The sequence below is a fragment of the Ctenocephalides felis genome, unplaced genomic scaffold (assembly GCF_003426905.1).
Source record: "Ctenocephalides felis isolate EL2017-DRISC unplaced genomic scaffold, ASM342690v1 CF-g0.4_SCAFFOLD_01886, whole genome shotgun sequence".
Taxonomy (NCBI): Eukaryota; Metazoa; Arthropoda; class Insecta; order Siphonaptera; family Pulicidae; genus Ctenocephalides; species Ctenocephalides felis.
The window spans coordinates 115,738,622-115,761,855 of NW_020538040.1; the positions used below are offsets into that span (position 1 = coordinate 115,738,622).

The following is a 23,234-nucleotide window of genomic DNA, read 5'->3' on the forward strand; positions in this document are numbered from 1 at the left end:
CCGATGACGGCGCTGTAAATCATGATATTTTTCTAGCCGTACGCATCACACGAGGCTTGTTTTTAAGCGGTGGTTAATAAGTGCCGTGCGACATAACCTCAAATTTCAACACAAATGATTAACAACAATACTTTTAGTTTACTTTTTCTATTTAACAGGGGCCATAGAAAATAACATTAATTTTAATAAAAACAATTCAATAAAATTAATATAGAAAAGAGATAATTAATATAATAATTTAAAAAAAATTGTAAAGTTATATAATTTATTTAAATTTTCATAAATCTGAATTAAAATTATTTAATAAAACAATATTAGTAAAAATAAATAAAATCATTTTTATTATAATGAATACAAATAATAAATAATATTGTAAAAATTTAATTATTGTTTTAGTAAAATTTATAAATATATATTTTAATTTTAAATATTAATTAATTTTAAATATTTATTTGTGAATTTTAGAAATATAATATTCAATTATATTTCTCCAATAAATGAAATAATTAAAATAAATTGAAATCAAAATTACTCTATATATAAAAAAATGTTTATACTAAAATAAAATAGAAAATGTTTTTGGATATCATTTACGTTTATTTTATTTTAAATTATCTAAATTAAATGAAATTTTAAAAAACTATGTTTTTGTCCGAGGCCGATCAATTGACATTGATTTCATAACTATTTCCAAAATATGTCGTACTCTTTCTTCAAGTTTGACAGCAGTGCAGTCACATGATGAACCATGTGACAAAATACTGCTTCCCGATTGGTCCGAACGGGCAAGTCCATCTCGAAAAATAGCACACGTCTAATGTCAAAATCCAGCATGATGGCAAGAAACCGAGATCGCTATGACGTCATTTTGGACCCTCGACCGCCAGCTACCTGGCAAGCAGAGCCATAAAGCAACAAAACAAGCCTCGTGTGATTCGGGCTTTAACATATTTCTATCAAAACAGAAACACCAAATGACAGTTGACAATTGAAAGTAAATGTCATGGATAAAATCATTGATAGAATCATAGATTGAATAAACTAAATGGATATTTTATAAAAACATAATTTTGAATTAGAATGAAAAACGGGATAAAAAGTATTCTATGTGTTTCTCCTGGCTCTAAACTACCTCCCTGCCAATTTTCATCTAAATCGGTTCAGCCGTTCGTGAGTTATAAGTGTTGCTACTTAAGCGATTCTCTTTTATATATATATATATATATATATATATATATATATATACTAGCTGACCCGGCAAACGTTGTTTTGCTAATTAAGGTATATTCTAAACAATTTCTAGAGAATAAAAAAAATTTATACTTTAAGTGTATAAGGATGTGTTGTTTGAATGCTATAAACACTATTAGTTTGTCTATATTTTATCAATACAATCAAACTGAAAGTTTTATACACTTTCTATAGAAAACATGGTTTAATCCAATCCAAGTCATTTTTGGTCTTTCGACTTATTGATTACATTTCACGTTTTTCAGATTCTTTTTTGATTCAAGATTTTATGTATAATTGTAAATAATACTACTGAGCTTATACAAAATTTTCAAATTTCTGCGAGGAGAGAGGAGATATAGAAAATGAATTAAGTATATCTTCTTTGACCTGCTTTCTGAAAAGTTTCAAGTAACATTCGATGAATTGAAGTAAATTTAATAAAAAGTATATATGTAGAGCTGGGCGAGGCACAAAGGTCCAATGTGACTTTGAGCAAATATAAACTATATTATGAAAAGCAAACCAATTATGTCAAAACAAATAACACATTTCAAACGAACAATTATCTGACTACGTTTAGTGAAACTGCCAGCTACTTCATCATTGTAGAAATGTGCTTTTTTGCTGTCTTTCAAAAAATTGTTATCTAGACCTTTTTACCACATAGACAGGGTAACTTGGAACGGCCAGGTGGCAAAGAGGTTTAATGTCTTATTTTAATTTTAAAGATCTTTTACAGAATAATTACACTTTTAACTAATGCTAAAAAACTACCAACGGAAGAAAATACTTTTATTATCGATTTTCAAAGATTACAGTTTATCTCCAGATAGCAAAGTCATAAGAATCAATGTTATAGCTGGTTATACATCTTTATACCTCTACTTTTCAATTCCTTGTTACACAATGCTTAACTTTACTGGTTTTTGACACATCGCTGGTGGACCTTTTTAACCCCGGACCTTCATATATTACTATCTATTCCTCGATAAATTCTGCGAAATTATAACTAGGAAAATGTTATTTGGCAAAATGTCCCTTTGATCGATACCAAATTTAGATTTAAATTTAAATAACATAAATAAAAAATAATATAACCTAGAAAATGTTTTATAAATACCAATAAGTATATAATTATACAAATGAGATCTATCAGAGCACCATGTTTGAGAAAAATATGCCAAAAATTGCATTTTCATATTAACATTTCAAAAAAGTTGATATTTAGTTTCTAGTAACACTTGCGGCCAGTTTACTAACGTTCTTGTATATAAATAAAAGTACAAACAAAACAACTTACCACAATTTAATCATAATTAAATAATATTCACGTAAAACATCCTATTAAATGTAATTGAACGTCATCTGTTAAAATCGTTTGATATTTCACGTATTAGCCACCGTTCATTGTTTTATTCAAATTACGCTTCTACAAAAATTTTCAAATTAAAAATGTAAAGTTTCTACGCAATTTTGGAATAATATCTCACCTTTTGGACTTTCTCTGAGTTGGCACAAATTTTTCAAGACTAAGACTGGCCAAATCGGTTTAGCCGTTTTCGAGTTTTACTTATCCGACAATAAGGGTCGAAACAGGTAGAAACTGATTATGAAAACGGGAGTTAGTTATGTTTGAACCGCCCAATGGATAAGATTAAAAATATCAACACCCAATAATGTAAGTTACAATTTAAAATAAAATCTATAAATTTTCAGTATTTGTTTAATATTTTTAATATCTCTTCATTTGGTGGCAGCTAATTACGATACTTACTCCGAAATTTATAATAAATAATAAAGAAAAGGTGTGTGTGAAAACAAACTTCAACTGGTGAATTCAAGATTAAGTGTTTATATATCAAAATTGTGGTGATGAAATTGGCGCGTTCCTAAATAATAAATAAAATAACAACTAATCATTCTACAAATATAAATCAACTGTGATGAATAAAAATCAAAACTATGATAAAATAGTACCCCAGTATAAAATACAACAATAATAAAACAAATCATCAAATAAAACTAAAATAATGTGTTAAAATCGAGTAATTAAGTGCATTACCGAACTTTTATCAATATAATCTATGTGAAATTAAACCAAAACTTGAAAAGTGAAAAAAAATCAATATTAAATGTTATTAAAAATTATTAAATATTTGTAAAAATTTTCAAGATCTTTTTCATTGGGAAAATGATAAACTTTCAAATATAGACACAATTACGCACACCATACCTAAAGTTGATAACAATGACAAACCTATTTACGTTAAGTCATATGGACTACCACATTTCCACAAACACGAAATTCATAAAGAAGTAACGTAAATTTTTGACGACGATATCATTCAAAATTCTCAAAGTCTTGGAATTTTCCCTTAATTGTAGTTCCAAAAAAAAACCTGACGCTAATGGGAATAAAAAATGGAGATTTTGCATAGACTTTAGAAAACTAAACGCTATCACGGCATTCTTAATGCACCTATCCCAATCGGTTTGAGTTTTATATATGTTCTGAAATTTTGTACGTAATCCCTATGTATCCTCTCGCATGAGCCATTCGACTCTGGTCTATATGGAGAAGTTGTTAATTTCTTTATTTTTAATAATTTGCAAACATCTGTAAATGAGTTGCTGGTGTACGTAGTTCCCTGATCGGACAATATTACTTTCGGAAGACCGAACTTTCAAACAATTTCTGATACAACTGCGTCTGCAACCGTTGCGCTCTCATGGTTAGGAATGGGTATTGCGCCCGCAAGTTTAGTGAGATCGCAAATATATGTTAAGAGGTATTTACTTTCCGACTCTAAAATCGAATACGGACTACATATGTCAATACAAACTTTTTCAAAAGGTTCTCTAGCGGTAGTTGTAATTACTAAGGGTTGTTTAGTTAATATAGATATTTTATTATTTTTTTTTTTGATTAGTTGTTTCTATTTTCTAGATTTTTATTTTATCGCTGGTGGACCTTTTTAACCCCGGACCTTCATATATTACTATCTATTCCTCGATAAATTCTGCGAAATTATAACTGGGAAAATGTTATTCTGCAAAATGTCCCTTTGATCGATACCAAATTTAGATTTTGAATTTGAATAACATAAATAAAAAATAATATAACCTAGAAAATGTTTTATAAATACCAATGAGTATATAATTACACAAATGAAATCTATCAGAGCATCATGTTTGAGAAAAATATGCTAAAAATTGCATTTTCATATTAACATTTCAAAAAAGTTGATATTAAGTTTTTAGTAACACTTACGGCCCGTTTACTAACGTTTTTGTATATAAATAAAAGTACAAACAAAACTATTTACCACAATTTAATCATAATTAAATAATATTCACGTAAAACATCCTATTAAATGTAATTGAACGTCATCTGTCAAAATCGTTTGATATTTCACGTATTAGCCACCGTTCATTGTTTTATTCAAATTACGCTTCTACAAAAATTTTCAAATTAAAAATGTAAAGTTTCTACGCAATTTTGGAATAATTTCTCACCTTTTGGACTTTCTCTGGATTGGCACGAATTTTTCAAGACCAAGACTGGCCAAATCGGTTTAGCCGTTTTCGAGTTTTACTTAGACATTTGAAAGAGAGCTCCATTTTTATATATAAGACTAGCTGACCCGGCAAACGTTGTTTTGCTAAGTAAGGTATATTCTAAATAATTTATAGAGAATCAAAAATATTAATACTTTTTGTGTATAGGGATGTGTTGTATGAATGCTATATAAAATGAGGTATTATAAAAGTTTTATACACTTTCTGTAGAAAACCAATCCAAGTCTTTTTTGGTCTTTCGACTTATTGATTACGTTTCAAGTTTTTCAGATTCTTTTAGGATTCTGAATGTTGTGTATACTACTAAATAATACTGAGCTTATAGAAAATTTTCAAATTTCTGCGAGGAGAGATAGAAAATGAATTAAGTATTTCTTCTTTGACCTGCTTTTTGAAAAGTTTCAAGTAACATTCGATGAATTAAAGTAAATGTAAAAGTCCAATATGACTTTGAGCAAATATTAATTATATTATAATAATCAAACCAACTATATCAAAACAGATAACACATTTCACACGAACAATTATCTGGCTACGTTCAGTAAAACTGCCAGCTACTTCATCATTGTAAAAATGTGCTTTTTTGCTGTCTTTCAAAAATTTGTTATCTAGACTAATTTACTCTATAGGCGGAGTAACTTGAAACGGCCAGGTGGCAAACATATTTAATGTTTTATTTTAATTTTAAAGGTATTTTACAAAATAATTACATTTTTAACTAATGCTGAAAAACTACCAACGGAATAAAATACTTTATATTGCAAAGTCATAAGAATCAAGGTTACAGCTGGTTATACATCTTTTTCCCTTTACGTTCAAATATTGTTCTTAAACAATGCTTAACTTTACTGGTTTTTGACACGTCGGTGGTAGAATTTTTCAACCCTGGACCTTCATATATTACTATCTATTCTTCGGTAATTCTAGGATATTATAAATGGGAAAATGCTATTCGACAAAATATCCTTTTGATCGATGCCAAATTTAGGTTCTGAATTGAAATAACATAATTAAAAATTAATATAACCTAGAAAATATTTATAGATACCACTGAGTATATAATTATACAAATGAGATATTTCAGAGCACCGTGTTCAAGAAAAATATGATTTGCAAAAAAAAGAGTGCTACAATGCCAAATAGTGCGTTTTCATATTAACATTTCAAAAGAGTTGATATTTTGAGTTTCTAGTAACACTTGCGGCCCGTTTACTAACGTTTTTATATATAAATAAAACTACAAACAAAGCTACTTACTACAATTTAATCATAATTAAATAATATTCACGTAAAATATCCTATTGAACGTAATTGAACATTATCTGTCAAAAACGTTTGACATTTCACGGATTAGCAACTGTCCATTGTTTTATTTAGATTACGCTTCTACAAAAATTTTCAAAATAAAAATAAAAAGTTTCTACGCGGATTTGAAATAATTTCTCACCTTTTGGACTTTCTCTGGATTGGCACGAATTTTTCAAGACTAAGACTGGCCAAATCGATTCAGCCGTTTTCGAGTTTTACTTGGACATTTGAAAGAGAGCTCCATTCTTATATATAAGATATATATATATATATATATATATATATATATTGTTAAGAACTATTATGTATTTATTATAATATTTTATGTTTAACACATTTTCATTAGAATATGTTTGTAATTTAAACTTGTGTGTTGGTACCATTTATATAAAACTTTTATAAATCGACCCTTATCCGACAATAAGGGTCGGAACAGGTAGAAACTGATTATAAAAACGGTAGTTAGTTTTGTTTGAACCGCCCAATAGATAAGATTAAAAATATCAACACTCAATAATGTAAGTTACAATTTAAAATAAAATCTATAAATTTTCAGTATTTGTTTTTACATATCAAGAAGAGAACCAATAATTAATATCTCTTCATTTGGTGGCAGCTAATTACGATACTTACTCCGAAATTTATAATAAATAATAAAGAAAATGTGTGTGTGAAAACAAACTTCAATTGGTGAATTCAAGATTAAGTGTTTATATATCAAAATTGTGGTGATAAAATTGGCGCGTTCCTAAATAATAAATAAAATAACAACTAATCATTCTACAAATATCAGTCAATAACTAATAACTGTGATGAATAAAAATCAAAACTATGATAAAATAGTACCCCAGTATAAAATACAACAATAATAAAACAAATCATCAAATAAAACTAAAATAATGTGTTAAAATCGAGTAATTAAGTGCATTACCGAACTTTTATCAATATAATCTATGTGAAATTAAACCAAAATTTGAAAAGTGAAAAAAAAATCAATATTAAATGTTATTAAAAATTATTAAATATTTGTAAAATTTTTCAAGATTTTTTTCATTTGGAAAATGATAAACTATCAAATATAGACACAATTACGTACACCATAACTAAAGTTGATAACAATGACAAACCTATTTACGTTAAGTCATATAGACTACCACATTTCCACAAACACGAAATTCATAAACAAGTAACGTAAATTTTTGACGACGATATCATTCAAAATTCTCAAAGTCTTGGAATTTTCCCTTAATTGTAGTTCCAAAAGATCCTGACGCTAATGGGAATAAAAAATGGAGATTTTGCATAGACTTCAGAAAACTAAACGCTATCACGGCATTCTCAATGCACCTATCGCAATCGGTTTGAGTTTTATACATGTTTTGAAATTTTGTACATAATCCCTATGTATCCTCTCGCATGAGCCATTCGACTGTGGTCTATATGGAGAAGTTGTTAATTTTTTTATGTTTAATAATTTGCAAACATCTTTAAATGAGTTGCTGGTGTACGTAGTACCCTAATCGGACAATATTACTTTCGGAAGACCGAACTTTCAAACAATTTCTGATACAACTGCGTCTGCAACCGTTGCGCTCTCATGGTTAGGAATGGGTATTGCGCCCGCAAGTTTAGTGAGATCGCAAATATATGTTAAGAGGTATTTATTTTCCGACTCTGAAATTGAATACGGACTACATATGTCAATGCAAACTTTTTCAAAAGGTTCTCTAGCGGTAGTTGTAATTACTAAGGCTTGTTTAGTTAATCTAGATATTTTATTTTTTTAGCATTCCCTGCATTTGTTGACGTACTCTTTTATTTGTTTCCGCATATTTGGCCATTTATAAATATTTCTAATTCTATTAAATGTTTTTTTTAAGCCTTAAATGTCCTCCCGCTGGTTGAGATTTATAAAACTGTTCTAAAATTTTATATATTTCCTCATGGTAAATTTTAACTTGTATATCAGTTTCTAAGGAAATGTGACAAAAACTTTTAAATTGAATAGGAGAAGGAATAGCAATTAATTTTATATTTTGTTGAATTAAATATGTTCTTAAGTTATATATGCAGTGGAAAAAGTCTTCGAGTGAAGGTTGAGAGTTCATATTATTTACAATTGAATAAAAAACAGGCTTTTGACCGAAATTCATGGTGAAATATTGATGCTTTTTATATTTATAGAGATATTTGTTTAAGTTCGTATGCTGAAAGAAATCTAAGTAATTGTTAAATTTTTCGTCGGATAGTTGATTTTTTATTACAAATAATAAGGCATTTTCTTTGTTTGCAATAGAAGTTAAAAATGTTTCAAAAGATTATTGGATGTTATTGTTAATTATAACCAGTGGTGTTGTCGAGCCGGAACGTCGTTCCGGCAAATCATTTTTGGGAAGGTACGCCTTCCGGCAAGAAAAAATATAAAAAAATCGCTACATACAGAAATGATTTAATATGTAATTTTTATAAATTATTATTCAACTAATTTTTATTAAATGTTCTTATTATTGTAATAAACATACATATATGTGCACACAATGGGTTTTGTAATAATTTTTGTTTCTTTCCTTTTCGAACGGAACCGGAAAAAACATGAGAACCGGTTTATGAACCAGTTCCTTAATTTTAGCGTTCCGACAAAAAAATATTAGCACAACACCACTGGTTTTATCAAAGTCGTTTTTAATTTAGTTACAAATTGAGGTGTATGAACTGAAATATTAATTACAATACAGTGGTGTATTTCAAATTTAACATATGTTACTTTAAGACCAAAAAGTGTCTGATGCCCGATTATTTCGGATATAAGTTGGACTTGTTTCGGACATAGCGGGCGGTAGTCAAATAAAATAAATAATTTAAGACATTCATATAATGGAAATTGATTATAGCGAAAAAAGCAATTCTATAAATACAAAAGCATAAGAACTGCAAAAAATGTAATATTTTAATAATTGGATAAATTTTTTGCCATCTAAGGCAAAAATATAAACTGTTCGATCGCTTGTAAATTTTTACAATCCAACATTTATTGTTAATTTTTTTTAATCATTGTTTTATTGACATTTATTTATTGGTAAATTAGTTGACAATTTATAGCAAAAGAGTTACCCTGATATTTCAATAGACTTATTGTCTAAATTTCATCCTACAATTTGAGATACGTATGCATATTCCTAGAAACTTTGATCTTATAAAAATCTGATGAAGGTGCTGTGGGATTGATGATCACTCAATTATTGATAGTAGATTAAATTAACCTGGTAGTAGATTAAAGAATTGTACTCCTAGACTAGTAATTCCCAACGTGGGGCACACGCCCCACAGAAAAATCCATTTTTAAATTCAAAGGGGGTAGGCAAATTAAAAAATTACACGACTTTAACCCACTTGCTTTGGGTGATTTGAATGTAATTTGTAATACTGTTGAAAATTCGTTAAATATATTATGATCATTGTTTAGTTTAAGTGAGCACAGGATGCATGTGCAAATCATATAATTTTTCCATACATATTTCCAGAGCTCAGGTAAATAAGCATCCCTTTTTAGGTCTAATGCAAACTTTCTCAATATTACGGATTATAGAAAAATTCCAAATTCTGTATGTATTAGTCTGTATATTTATAAATTGCCATCCCTTCCAGACAGCGGTATAATAATTTTTATATAATGTTTTTAAATTTAGAATTTTTAGAATTCAGTAAGTTGCGAGACTACGAACATCTTAAGAAAATCAGCTCGCACAAGTTACTCAAACATTTAATAAAATTTATAGTTCTATGTCTATTGTCGCACAATGCACACAATCGTTTAAAATTAATAATTAATTTTCTATTAAGTGATAACGGCAAAGGCAGCAGTAAGGTGTAATCGATGCCTTAACGGATATTTTGGATATTTTAGATATTTAATACCGAGATAAAAATTCTTATAGAAAAAATAATATTTATAAATTAAATCTTATATTCATTCGCATTTCTTATACGCTAACACCTACATCATTGGTTCCTATTCGTGTATTTTTATAGCCTTTTGTATGCCTATACGTTGCATTCTATACTACACGCCTTACATCTATACCATACGCTATATTTCATCACATACTCTAAAAATCCCTATTAATTACCTAATTAATTAGAAAATGACCCGCGGAAACAACAGTGCGTCCCATATTATATTATTAACGAGGTTACCCGATAGGGTAATGGTTAAGGTGCGCGACCGCCACGCGGATGTCTCGGGTTCAATTCCCGGTATAGCCAATAGATAGGTAGAGATAATACATAGGGCGTAAGATAAATCTATGTAATATAGGTAAATATATAAATTAGACAGTAATATTTATAATAAGTAAAAAGTATGTAGGTATATAATAAGTTAATGACTTTTAAGTATCTCACGGTATGATTGATAATAGATATCTACCTATGATATACAATAATATAGTATAGTAAGATAGGTAATAGGTTATCTATCATATTATTAGGTTAAGTCTTATAAAGTATTGTAACAAATCTTGAGTACTTTTATATCATAAATACCTGTAAGTATTAGTGAAGACAAATAATACCACAATAAATTTAATTAATGTTATTAAAGAATATAAATTATGTACTCAATGATTCCCTCATACTTGTACAATTTAATTTATAGACTAGCTGTATATAATAGAGTTAATTATATAAGAAATCAATATATTAGATTTGTGAGTTCTTATCGAAATATATCAAATTTTTTGAACCGGATTTTAAATTTTAGCGTTCCGGCAAAAAAAATATTAGCATAACACCACTGATTATAACTGATGAACTAATGATATTTAAACAATTTTCAAACTTAATTTCTTGATCTACGCGGCATTTACGTAAAAGTGACATTTGGACTGCATTGTCAGAAATATCATTATTAGTAGTATCTAAGGCTAGTTTTTGTAAATTGAGGAAAGATCTAGATAAGCTATCGGCATTGGTGTTAGATTTTCCTGATTTATAAATTATCTCAAATTCGTATTTCTCTAGGGAAAGTCTCCAGCGCATCTGTCGAAAATTAGGATTTTTGCATTTATAAAGATAGATGAGAGTGATCTGTATATAATTTAAAGGGTTTGCCATATAAATAAGGTCGAAAATGATTTATACTCCAGACTATGGCTAGAAATTCTTTATCTAATGCGGAATAGTTCTTTTCGGCTGAATGCAAAGTCCGAGATGCGTACGCAATAGGCAAATCAACTTTTTGCGATAAGATTGCGCCTAATGTAAAATTGCTGGCGTCGATAGTTAAAAAAAACTCTCTGTCAAAATCAGGATATTGTAGTGATTAGCCTATTTTTTAATTCGTTAAAAGCTTCCTCGCACTTATCAGTCAGCGTCAGGTTTTTTTGGAACTACAATTGAGGGAAAATTTCAAGGACTTTGAGAATTTTGAATGATATAGTCGTCTAACATTTGCGTTACTTGTTTATGAATTTTGTGTTTGTGGAAATGTGGTAGTATATATGGCTTAACGTACATAGGTTTGTCATTGTTGTCAACTATATGTATGATGTGCATAATTGTGTCTGTATGTGAAAGTTTATCATTTTCCAAATGAAAATGATCTTGAAAATTTTTACAAGTATTTAATATTGATTTTTTTCTAGTTTCGTCATGTGATTCGTTTGGATGCATTTTAAAACTTTACTTATTCTTTGATTTTTATCGTCGATTATTATTTCATTATTTTGAACATTGTTGAATAAACATTTGATATCGATTGTTTCTTTATTTAAGTTGTCTTGATTTAATGATTTTGATACTTGATTTATATTTATAGAGTCGATAATTTCATAATTATTCAACGGTTGAAAAAGCACCTCATCCGCACTAAGGAATTGATCCTTAGATGTTGGATTCATTACACTTATAATGAAACAATTATCGATTGTCTTCACAACACTATTGGCTAATATTAAAACATTATTAAGTTGTTTTGATAGACATAAAGCGTCTTTGGTTAATTTAGTATCTATTTTTATTTTCATTTCCGATCGCGAAGGTATTAAATTTTTTTGATGATTTACTAATGGCGTTGTAATTACTTGATCATTGAATTGTAGGGATAGTGAATTTGAATCGTGATTAATATTTGCTTTAAATTTCATCAACAAATCTTTACCGATGGTGCCAGAATATTATATAGGAATATTTGATATTACTTGAAAAGGATGTGCTATAATTTGATTTGAAAATTTAAGCTTAATATTAGAGACACCATGGGTGAAAAGTGAATTTGCCGTGATTTCAATTAATTCAATTTTTTATCGGGATATACAAGAGTATCTTTGTCTATAGCATGAAGTGTAATTAGTGAAATATCACTACCGCTATCTATTAAAAAAAATTAAAATTATTTGACATGTTTAACAATTGAAAAATTACAGAATCACAGGTATTATTAAAATTTAATTTAGAATCTTTGCTTACAAAAAATGCCCGTCCCGGAACGGGCCTGCTCTCCCCATATCAAGGGCGGGGCCCCATATCAAAATTGGTTTGGGAGCCCCCTTAAAGATTTTTCATAATCTAAAGAAACATAAAAAGATTAATAAATTCATTTAAAAAAATTAAAAGAACATTTATTTATCAAATTTTCAAATATACATCGAATATTATTCTTAATATTTTACAAGTAACTAAAATTAAATATTCACTCTCCTTGCCTTTTTATCAGCAAACTGATTTATTAAATCATTTATAGCTGATGATGTTTTTAGTTTTTCTAATGTTTCTGCTTCTATGGACAATAGAGACAGGTCTGATAGACGTTCCTGTTTTATTTATGTTCTGAGGTAGTTTTTGATCAATTTTAATTTTGAAAAACTCCTTTCAGCAGTTGCGGTTGTAACTGGAAGGGTCAAGAATAAAATACAAGCTGTTATTACATCCGGAAAACTGGATGCAATACTATTAAATTTTATTAATAATAATTCAGCGAGTTCCTTAATGGAATGAATATTCTCGATTTTTGATTTTAAGCATTCTTTTAGAGCTATCAATTGATCGCAAAGATTACCTGATAGATCTTTGCAGTATTTTGTCGTCAGTTTTCCGGAAGCAATTATTATTTCTTCATTTGAAGAAGACATGAGTTTTTCCGGTTGCAATATTCTGAACATACTATTTACGTCAGAAAGGTTTTGAAACCTTTGTTTTGTTTGAGAAATTAAAATATCTAAACAGCAATAGTACACGTTTACTTTAAAATATGATTCAGGGTCTAAAATTCTCTCGTCCTGTGATAACTCATCGAAAAATCGCTTTGTTATCTTCCGCCTCTTGTCTTTAAAAATTGTTTTTATATTCCAATCCTTTGCTAAATCCTTAGTATTCCTTAACAAAATAATGAATGAATTTTTATGCCTCAATTCGCGCAGACTCTTCAAAAGATTTCCTAATAGTATGCTAGTTTGTTGTAAGTCATTACTCACATCCTGTAGAGCTTTCGAAATTGGATTAATAATTTGAAACAATAAAGAAAAAAATGTTACGAGCACTAAAAAATCATAGCTTTCTAAAAGGTTAATTAAATTCTTACATTCTTCACGTTCATCTTTTTTTTAGAAATTAAATTTAATTTATACAAAGTTTTTACTATTAATAAATAGTTTTTGCTTATTGCTAATAAGGCGTCGTGCCTTGAAGACCATCTGGTAGGGCATACCCTTTTAAGTGTTACTAAATATTCCTCGGAAGAATCTTGATTTAGCATTGACCAGCGTTGTATGCTATTGCCAAAAAAAGTGTATATTTTTTCTAAATTGTCGAAAAAAGTCGACACTTCACGGACATGTTTTGCGGCATCGTTTAAAACTAAATTCAATGCGTGCGCCGCACAATGAACGTAATCGGCATTTGGAGCATGTTCTTTTATTAGGAATTGCAACCCTCCATAAACACTCGACATAACGTTTGCTCCGTCATAACCCTGTCCTCTACATTTAGTTAAATCGATTCCATATTGATTAAATATACTCAAAATTTCAATTTTAAGTCCTTCGGCTCTGCTGTCATTTACTGCTACAAATCGCAAAAATGATTGACAGATTTTTAATTCTTTAGGCACATTATTACCATCCTCTCCTATCGAGATGTATCGGAAAACTAGAGAAAGTTGGTCAATCTTTGACAAATCTTGAGTTGTATCTAAAATTATTGTTAGAAATGGGGCCTTTTTAATTTCTGAAATAATATTGTTTCTAACTGCGGTTCCTAACAAACTTATAATTTCATTTTGGATCAAAGGGCTTAAATAATTTATTGCTCCCTTTGGGTTTAAAAGAAGTTCTTTCAAAACAGCATCATAATTCGATAGCAAACGCAAAATTGACATAAAATTTTCAGAATCGGAGTCATGGCCTCTTAAAGGTAAATTGCAAGATGCTAATGTTATTATAACATTAATTATACGATGCAATACATCTTTCCAAAATGTAATTTTGCAATTAATTTCACTTGACAATTGAGTATCGATAGTATTTCCTTGCAACCAATTATTATGAGAAAGGGACGCATTAATATGCTGCTGTGACTTTTCATGTTCAAGTAAAGTTTGTGTAAAATTGCTTCTAATAGAAACACCGTTAACCCATGCAGAGGAGTATGATTTACTTCGACGATCCGCTAATAACCAACAAAAGTGACAGTATGGTTTGTTTAAAATATTAGAATAACATAACCATGGTCTTGAAATCTTTATGCCTGCTTTATTAGTATATGAATAATGATAAACGGAAAAAGAACGGTTACTTTCGAGATCTTTGGGAAATGGCCCTTGTGGTTTAAATGGACCTAGTTTAAAAATTGTTTTACGTTCAAATTCCGTTAGATTATCACCAAAACTTCCTCTGTCTGAAGAAAATATAATACTATCTTCAGACATCTCAGAGTCATCGATCTGGTTTTCTTCTATTTTCGGTAAGAATGATGAACAAGTTTCCGAAGTATCTAAAAATATGATAATAATAAGTATCTAAAAATATGATAATAATAAGTATCTAAAAATATGATATTAATAAGTATCTAAAAATATGATAAAAAAATAAGAACGAATGTTTTGATAAATTCTTGTGGTAAAGAATTTTTTCATAGATTTATATTGGCTCGTAATTTGACTTCCAAATACGTTAAGCAAATTGATTGCAATAATTTATTCGCAGAACATGTCAGTAAAATTCATAATAATGCCACTTGAATAATAAATAATACTTATTATTATGAATTACTTAAATTATTCATATAAGCCATCTAAGTCCCAACATTTTTCATAATCATGGCAAAAATACACATTTCATTGCATAAATAGATTGAACGCGAAACGTACGAAACAGACACCAAAATAAATTTTTCTGTATGTACTTCGATATCATTTCCGAATAAAAAATTAATGTTTAGATAAAATTAAAACAATCAAAAATTCGTAACTTACTAACTAATTAAAAATTCGATAAATGTATTTAGTAGTACTTACCATTGGAAATTAAATCAATAGCAGAAGTTGGTGTTTGAAAAAATAAAGAAATTTTTGGCACTTTTTTTAGGACTTCATCTTTTTTCTGTTTAATTTTTCGTTTCATAGCTCCGCTGGCGTAATCTCTTTTTTTTTACTCATTGTTTTCCTTAAATCACCACTAACACTTTTCCACAAATCACCACTAAACCAAAACACTAGTGGTTTGTATTGTAATACAAAATAATTCACAATCAACTGAAATATGTAAATAACCCCCGCTGTCTTTTAATATATAGAACCTTCGACTAACTCTGGCAATTATCAAATGATTGTATTTTTTCTAACGTCTTTATTTCTGTACCAAATGTTGTACTTCTTGTCCATTTTGGGTCAGTTGTGAAAAATATTACTTATTAAAAGAAATCCCTGCTGTTCGTTTGTCGCTTGTCAACATATCATTGTATTTTGGGTACGCATAACTGTACATTGTTTATTGAGGGTTTTTCATTGATTATTGAGGGTTAAACGGGGAAACCCCGTAGGCAAAACATGCCGATAATCGATGTAAGTTGTCCCGACAATAAAATGAAATAAATAAAAAGTTTTTCTCAATTTCTGTTAACGCTCGTTGGGGGCCCCCTGGGCCCGGGGGCCCCGTATCATTGATACGGCTGATACGGCGGTAGTTACGCCCCTGTATTAGATACTTCTGTTTTTGCGTTTTCCGTCCGACTATCCGTTTGACAATATGAACAAAATTATTTTTTTATTTTTGAGGTTGACGATACCGGTCTATGCGATATTGGAATAAAACCTTTACGATTGGGATGTCTGCATTTATTAATTGTATGCCCATTTTCTTACAATAACTATAAGTCTTAGAAAAATTATTTGGGTTATATTTTGTTCTAAAAAAAACAGTTATTAGCGTTGTGCCCTATTTTTTCACATAATTCACAATTTACGCCAATGTGAGATGAAAGTTTTAAATCTTCAGTTATTGCAAAGTTGATAGCATCGTTTAAGTCATCGAATCTACATGATTTAATTAAAATTTTTAATGGAATTTTGATACCATCGAAAAAACTTCTAAGAGCCGTCTCCGTATAAACAATTTGTAATCTTTCCGCTATTACTTGCCCTTAACAATCGCAGTCTTTGTTATACATTTTATGAACTCTATCCAAAATTCTGTCGCCAAAAGATTTTCAGTTTCTACCTGTTTCGACCCGTATTGTCGGATAAGGGTCGATTTATAAAAGTTTTATATAAATGGTACCAACAAACAAGATTAAATTACAAACATATTTTAATGAAAATGTGTTAAACATAAAATATTATAATAAATACCTAATAGTTCTTAACACCTCTCTTGCAAAAATAAAGCCGTCCTCGGCGTATTATACAAAGAAAGATTAATTTTACCACTTTAGAATACAAAATACTTATTGAAATATTAAAATATTATAAACATTTACAATAATATAACGGTTACATATCAAAATTATTAAATAATTTATGAAATTTAAACTTAGCATTATTATTTACACTTATTATATGATTATTATTATTGATCCACTTATTCTATGATTACTTCATTTATTTTATTTTCTAACTGTTTGATAAAGATTGCGAAAATCAGGGGTCTTTTAATCATTTTCTGTGAATGTTTTCAGTTTATTATTATGGACTTGTACCGGCTTATTATGAACTAAAATCGTACTATTAATATTATCGGATTTTAAAATTTTAAAAGGCCTTTCCATAATGGTGAAAGCTTTCTACATCTCCGCGGATATGGAGTTTCGTCTCTTAGAAGAACAAAATCATCAACTTCGAAAGTTTGTGCATTTATATTTTGATTATAATGTGATTTAGTTTGTTCCTTACTATGTATTAAATTTTCACGAGCAAGTTTGTTAGCATGTAGCAATCTGGATTTCAATTCATGAACAAAGAGTCGTAATTATATTGGCATTTGCTAGATTTTGTTAAAGTCAAAGGTAACTCTATTTTTCTACCAAATAACAATTCGAAAGGCGTGTAGTTGGTCGCGTTATGAATAGTGGTGTGTTAAGAACTATTATGTATTTATTATAATATTTTATGTTTAACACATTTTCATTAAAATATGTTTGTAATTTAATCTCGTATGTTGGTACCATTTATATAAAGCTTTTATAAATTGACCCTTATCCGACAATAAGGGTCGAATTAGGTAAAAACTGATTATTATTGAGCGAGAGTTAGTTATGTTTGAACCGCCAACAAGGACAGATTAAAAATATCAACACCCAATAATGTAAGTTACATTTATAATTAAATCTATAAATCTTAAAAAGTGTTTGTTTTTACATATCAAGAAGAAAACCAATAATTACTATTTTTATATATATATATATATATATATATATATATCATATATACATATATACATATATATATATATATATATATATATATATGATAAAATTGTTTCTTGGGCATCCATCCAGTAATTAAAAAGAGTTTTATTGAAGAAAAATGTTTTTATTCAGAGAACATACGTTTCGAATCTTGATTTGACCCATCTTCAGTGCTATAATTAAATATTTCAGGGTTACAATTTAAAACAATATAAAAAATACATAATTACAGACAAAAATAAATAAAAACATGTAAAAAAAACATAAATGTAACCAATTTAATAAATTAGTTTCAAAACAAATATATATTGTGAAAGAATATATGAAAAACAACCATAAAATAAACAAATGTTAAGAAACTCACCATACAAATAAATTTGACATTTCTAACATTCATCAACATAAAAAATTACTCAAAGACATCCACTTTTGCAAATCCTTTATCAAACAACACCCAGAAATTGTTGTTACCAGGACAGATAAGGGTAACATCACGCTTATCATGAATTAAGTTGACTATATTTCCAAATCCATGTCCCTCCTAGCTGATGTAAACATTTACGAACCTATAAATTCAGATCCCACTGACCTTATAAATCGGAATACTTTGAAATTCATTGATTCACTCATAGGAAGCAAGCAAATTCCCAAACCCTTCTCTCTACAATTAAAAACCTACAATCTCATTTCCCCAAAACTTTATTGTCTTACCAAAATCCACAAAGATGGTTTTCCTCTTCGACCAATAGTTGCTGACTTAAATTCCCCTCTTTGCAAATTATCTAAATTTATTAGTTCAATTTTATCCAATATCACTCATAATTCTCCGCATTTTTTCAAAAATTTTTTCGAACTCATTCCCAAACTTAACTTCCTTAATGTACCATCTGATTTTTTCTTTGTAAGTTTAGATGTTGTTTCCCTCTTCACTAACATTTCACCGGACTTTATTCTCTCTGCCATAGACCATAAATGGGTTGATATCAGCAAACACACAGATTTCAATTTTTCTTCACAGTTTAGTTTAGATCGTCGAGCAGGTAAGATCGAAGAAACAAATAATAGTGAGTGATATACATTGTATACAATGGAATTGGGCCCGTACGGGCACAACGGTAGATTGTTATCGCAAGATAACAATGGGAGTGACATAATAGTGCATAATACGGGTGCGAGCATTGCAAATGCAATGAATGCATCCATTTCAGATGGCCTTGAGTCATCGCAAAAATGTAGTGAAAATAGTGCAATTAAAGAAATTATTAATAATAAACAAGAAATTGATTTATGTAATAAAGCATTAAGTGTAAAAAAGAGTATCGTCAATAAAAGTAAAGTTATTAAAAATGCTAAAACAGACGGAAAGAAGAAAGTTAACTCAGAAATACTAAAAAAATCGATTAAAACGACAGAAAATGTTAAAATAATAAATAATTATAATGAATTTATCTCGAAGAAAAAGATTAAAAATTGGCATGAAAGCATGGAAGCAGACACAGATGAAGAATCAAATTCTATGAACGATAGTGATGAATTAAATCAAAATTCTAATTTAAATGAAATTGATAATAAAATGGTGAATTAAATAAATACGAGTAATATGGAGCAAAGTGAACAATTGTCCGAAAATAATCAGAATGCTGCTATTATTCAAGAAAAAGTTACGATAATTTCCCCAAATAAATATAAAAATTTAAAATATCCCGAAAATGATATCGGACCATATTCCATTTATGTGGAATCCGTGAACAGTATCAGTGGTAACTTAAAACAAATGACAATAGGAAGACTAATTTTTAAAAAAATTCCTCAATTTACAAATTCAATATTAGACATTAAAGCAATAGGAAGGAATCGCATAAAAATAACGGTTAATGACTACACAATAGCCAACTACTTAATTAACAATGATATATTTATTGAAAATAATTTAAAAACTTTTATACCAACACACTTGCTAATTAGGAAAGGGGTCATATATGATGTAGACTCTGACCTAACAGAGGAAGAAATTATTACCAATTTATACTCGGAAGTACCCATTTTGGAGGTAAAAAGAATTCATAAAAAAATTGATAATGAACGCAAATCAACACGGGTTTGCATTGTAACATTTAGACGACAGAAACTGCCTGAGAAGGTATCAATATTTGCAGTAAAATGCAGGGTAGCTACCTATAACAGAATGATCCAGTGTTTTAACTGTCAAAGGTATGGTCACGTGACTAACCAATGCAAAAGCAAAGCAAGATGCAGTCATTGTTCAGATGAACATAAATATAAAGACTGTACAAACAAACAAAAAAATCCGACTTGTGCTCTGTGTCAAGAGGATCATAAAGCCATGGATAAAACATGTCCTAAATATGAAGAACACTGCAAAATAAAAATGACAATGGAGGAAAATAACTTAAGTTACATGGAAGCTAAATATCTAATAAATAATAAATCATATGCTAATGCTGTGGGATTTGATTCCGGAGACAAATCAACATTCCCAGATCTTCCGGCAAAACAAACGGAATGTCTTACGGAAACAAGTCAGACAGGAATAATTAATAATCGAACAATATCTGATCAGAAACAATCTGGAATTAATATTGCGACTAAGTCAACGTCAAAAAATATCACTGAGCGAGAATCAAGAAAAGACTTCATAAGTAATGGGGAAATAAGAAGAAACAAAATGAACAAATCAAATAGTAAAGTACAACAACAAATACCTCGTAAAAAGTCTGACGAAGAAGAGTTTCCATTGAAAAAAACTATTTCAAACATAAAATACCAATTTAGAGAGAAGAAAGGTGATGTTCTACAAATTCTGAAGGATATAGTCCAAGACATCGAAAGTAAAATTAATTCATCTACCAGAAACAATAAATGACATTGAAAATCCTTCAATATAATTGTAGATCATTAGTTGCTAATAAAGAAAGCATTGAATATTTCTTATGGGAAAAGAACATCGCCATAGCCGCTTTTTCTGAAACGTCGTTCAAGCCCGATGTAGAGTAGAAATTCAAAGGATACAAAATATTCAGGAAAGACAGAAATGATAGATACGGCGGCACTGCTATATTAGTAAAAAATAATATAGAATGTGAAAAATATGAACTTATAAACCAAAATGAAAACATGCAAATATGCGCCGTGTTAATAAAAACAGAAATACCTTTTTGTTTAATTTCAGTATACTGTTCAACCAGAGCTGAGATAAAATTTTCTGAATTGAGAAACATAATAACAAATATCTCAGAAAAAATCCTTCTTGTAGGAGACTTCAATAGTCACCACTTGGCATGGGGAAGCAACATGACAAACAAAGCTGGGAAAAAATTATACGAAATGATAGAAGACTATTCATTAATAATTCTAAATGACGGTCAACCGACTACTATGAAAAAAAAAAATCATTGTAATGCTACAAGTATAGATTTATCGTTTTGTTCGAATAATTTCATGGATGCTATCAAATGGGAAATAAGTACAGAAGCATTGGGTTCTGACCATCTTCCAATCATTATAAACATAGATGTGGAATTCCCAACTTACATAAATATTATCCCCACAAAAAAGTGGAACATTAAGAAAGCAAATTGGCAAGGATATGCTGAAGACATAACACGATTGTTACAATCGCCTATATTTAGGGAAAAGGAGAATTTTAAATACGAACATGTAATCCGAATTATAGAAATAGCGGCAGAAAAGAATATAAAAAAATTTAAGATCACAAAAAAAAACGTTATTCAAACCCTCAGTGTGGTGAGATCAAGAATGCGACGCACTCATATCTAGCAGGAAAGAAGCATACCGCAAACTACGCATGCAATACAATTATGAAAACTACATCAACTTTCAAAAAACCAACGCTCTGACGAAAAGACTTTTAAAAAATAAAAAAAGCAAAAATGGATTGAATTCATTAGCTCAATAAATAAAAATTCAAATCCTACTTTAATATGGAATAAGATTAAATTGCTAAATAATAAAAATAACATGATAAATACAGCAAAACCCATATCAGTAGACTTGGGACAAGATATTCTAAAAAACTTCACTCCAGATTTTGCAGTAAATAAACAAATAGAGACAGAAAATAATTCAGATGAGAACAACGAATTAATTGCACCCTTTACTTTAAAAGAAATGGAGAAGGCGCTAAAAAAAAAAAAAACTCTGCTCCAGATTTTGACCAAATATAATATAAAATGATTAAAGAGTCTCCTATCAGCCTAAAGATCAAATTAATAAATATATTTAATGATATAGTTGCAAACAATTGGATCCCTAAAGAATGGAGAAGTGTTATATTAGTACCTTGTCTTAAACCTAATAAAAATCCAACATTACCGATTTCCTATAGACCAATTTCATTACTTTCATGTGTTTTTAAAACTTTTGAAAGAATGTTGAAAGAACGTATAGAATGGTATGTAGAAAATAAACGAATTTTTAACGACGCGATGTTTGGATTCAGAGCAGGAATGGGAACTGTGGATTTACTGAGCACACTGACCAATGACATACACATATCAAACTCAATGAATCATTATTTATTATTAGTATCAATAGACATTGATAAAGCATATGACAATATAGACCATAATATACTGCATACAAAATTAAGAAATATAAATATTCCACAAAAACTAATTAACATAATTCTGACAACAATATCGCAAAGCATGTATACTTAAGACAGGTTGACGGATTGATAGGACCAAGAGTTGCATGTAAAGGAATAGCTCAAGGCTCTATACTTAGTCCTATATTATTTAACATTTACACCGCAGATTTTCATAATATTCTTCACACAAGCATTAAAACATTGCAATACGCAGACGATATCTATATGTACATATGTAGACCGACTTCAACATCGTGTATAGCAGAAATGAATGATGGAATTAAAGACATTGAAAAATGGTTAATCCTAAATAATTTAAATATATCTCAGGACAATTGTGCAGCTACAATATTTACAAGACATCGTTATCCTAGTAGTACAAATAATATAAAAATAAACAATAAAGAAATCACGATAAAAAATAAAATTAAAATTTTGGGCATAACATTGGATACAAAAATGATATTTAATCATCATATTCAGGAACTAAATGCAAAATGCGAAAAAGGGCTAAACATCATTCGTAAAGTAACCAGTACCAAATGGGGTGCTCACCCAGGAGCATGTCTGTTACTATATAAAAATATGA

The 23,234-nt window shown here is 29.1% G+C and overlaps 2 protein-coding genes across 2 annotated transcripts; one reads left to right on the forward strand and one right to left on the reverse strand.

The window, feature by feature from the left end:
- Window positions 1–12,666: 12,666 nt before the first annotated feature.
- LOC113375766 (zinc finger MYM-type protein 1-like) lies at window positions 12,667–18,978 on the reverse strand. Its single transcript, XM_026615713.1, has 4 exons — window positions 18,900–18,978; window positions 14,908–15,105; window positions 13,823–14,781; window positions 12,667–12,684 (listed from the first exon to the last, which is right to left on the reverse strand). The coding sequence occupies exons 1-4, from the start codon at window positions 18,976–18,978 to the stop codon at window positions 12,667–12,669; spliced, it is 1,254 nt and encodes a 417-aa protein (XP_026471498.1).
- Window positions 18,979–19,615: 637 nt separating this feature from the next.
- On the forward strand, window positions 19,616–20,899 carry LOC113375767. Its single transcript, XM_026615714.1, has one exon. The coding sequence runs from the start codon at window positions 19,616–19,618 to the stop codon at window positions 20,897–20,899; it is 1,284 nt and encodes a 427-aa protein (XP_026471499.1).
- Window positions 20,900–23,234: the final 2,335 nt, after the last annotated feature.

Coding starts and splice junctions, on each gene's coding strand:
- LOC113375766 (XM_026615713.1), bottom strand. CDS start 18,978: ATGGCAGAGAGAATAAAGTCCGGTGAAATGTTAGTGAAGAGGGAAACA. Junction 15,106..18,899: donor TACAAAGAAAAAATCAGATG/GTACATTAAGGA, acceptor TCATATTTTTAG/ATACTTCGGAAACTTGTTCA. Junction 14,782..14,907: donor ATTTCCCAAAGATCTCGAAA/GTAACCGTTCTT, acceptor GTTGGTTATTAG/CGGATCGTCGAAGTAAATCA.
- LOC113375767 (XM_026615714.1), top strand. CDS start 19,616: ATGGAGCAAAGTGAACAATTGTCCGAAAATAATCAGAATGCTGCTATT.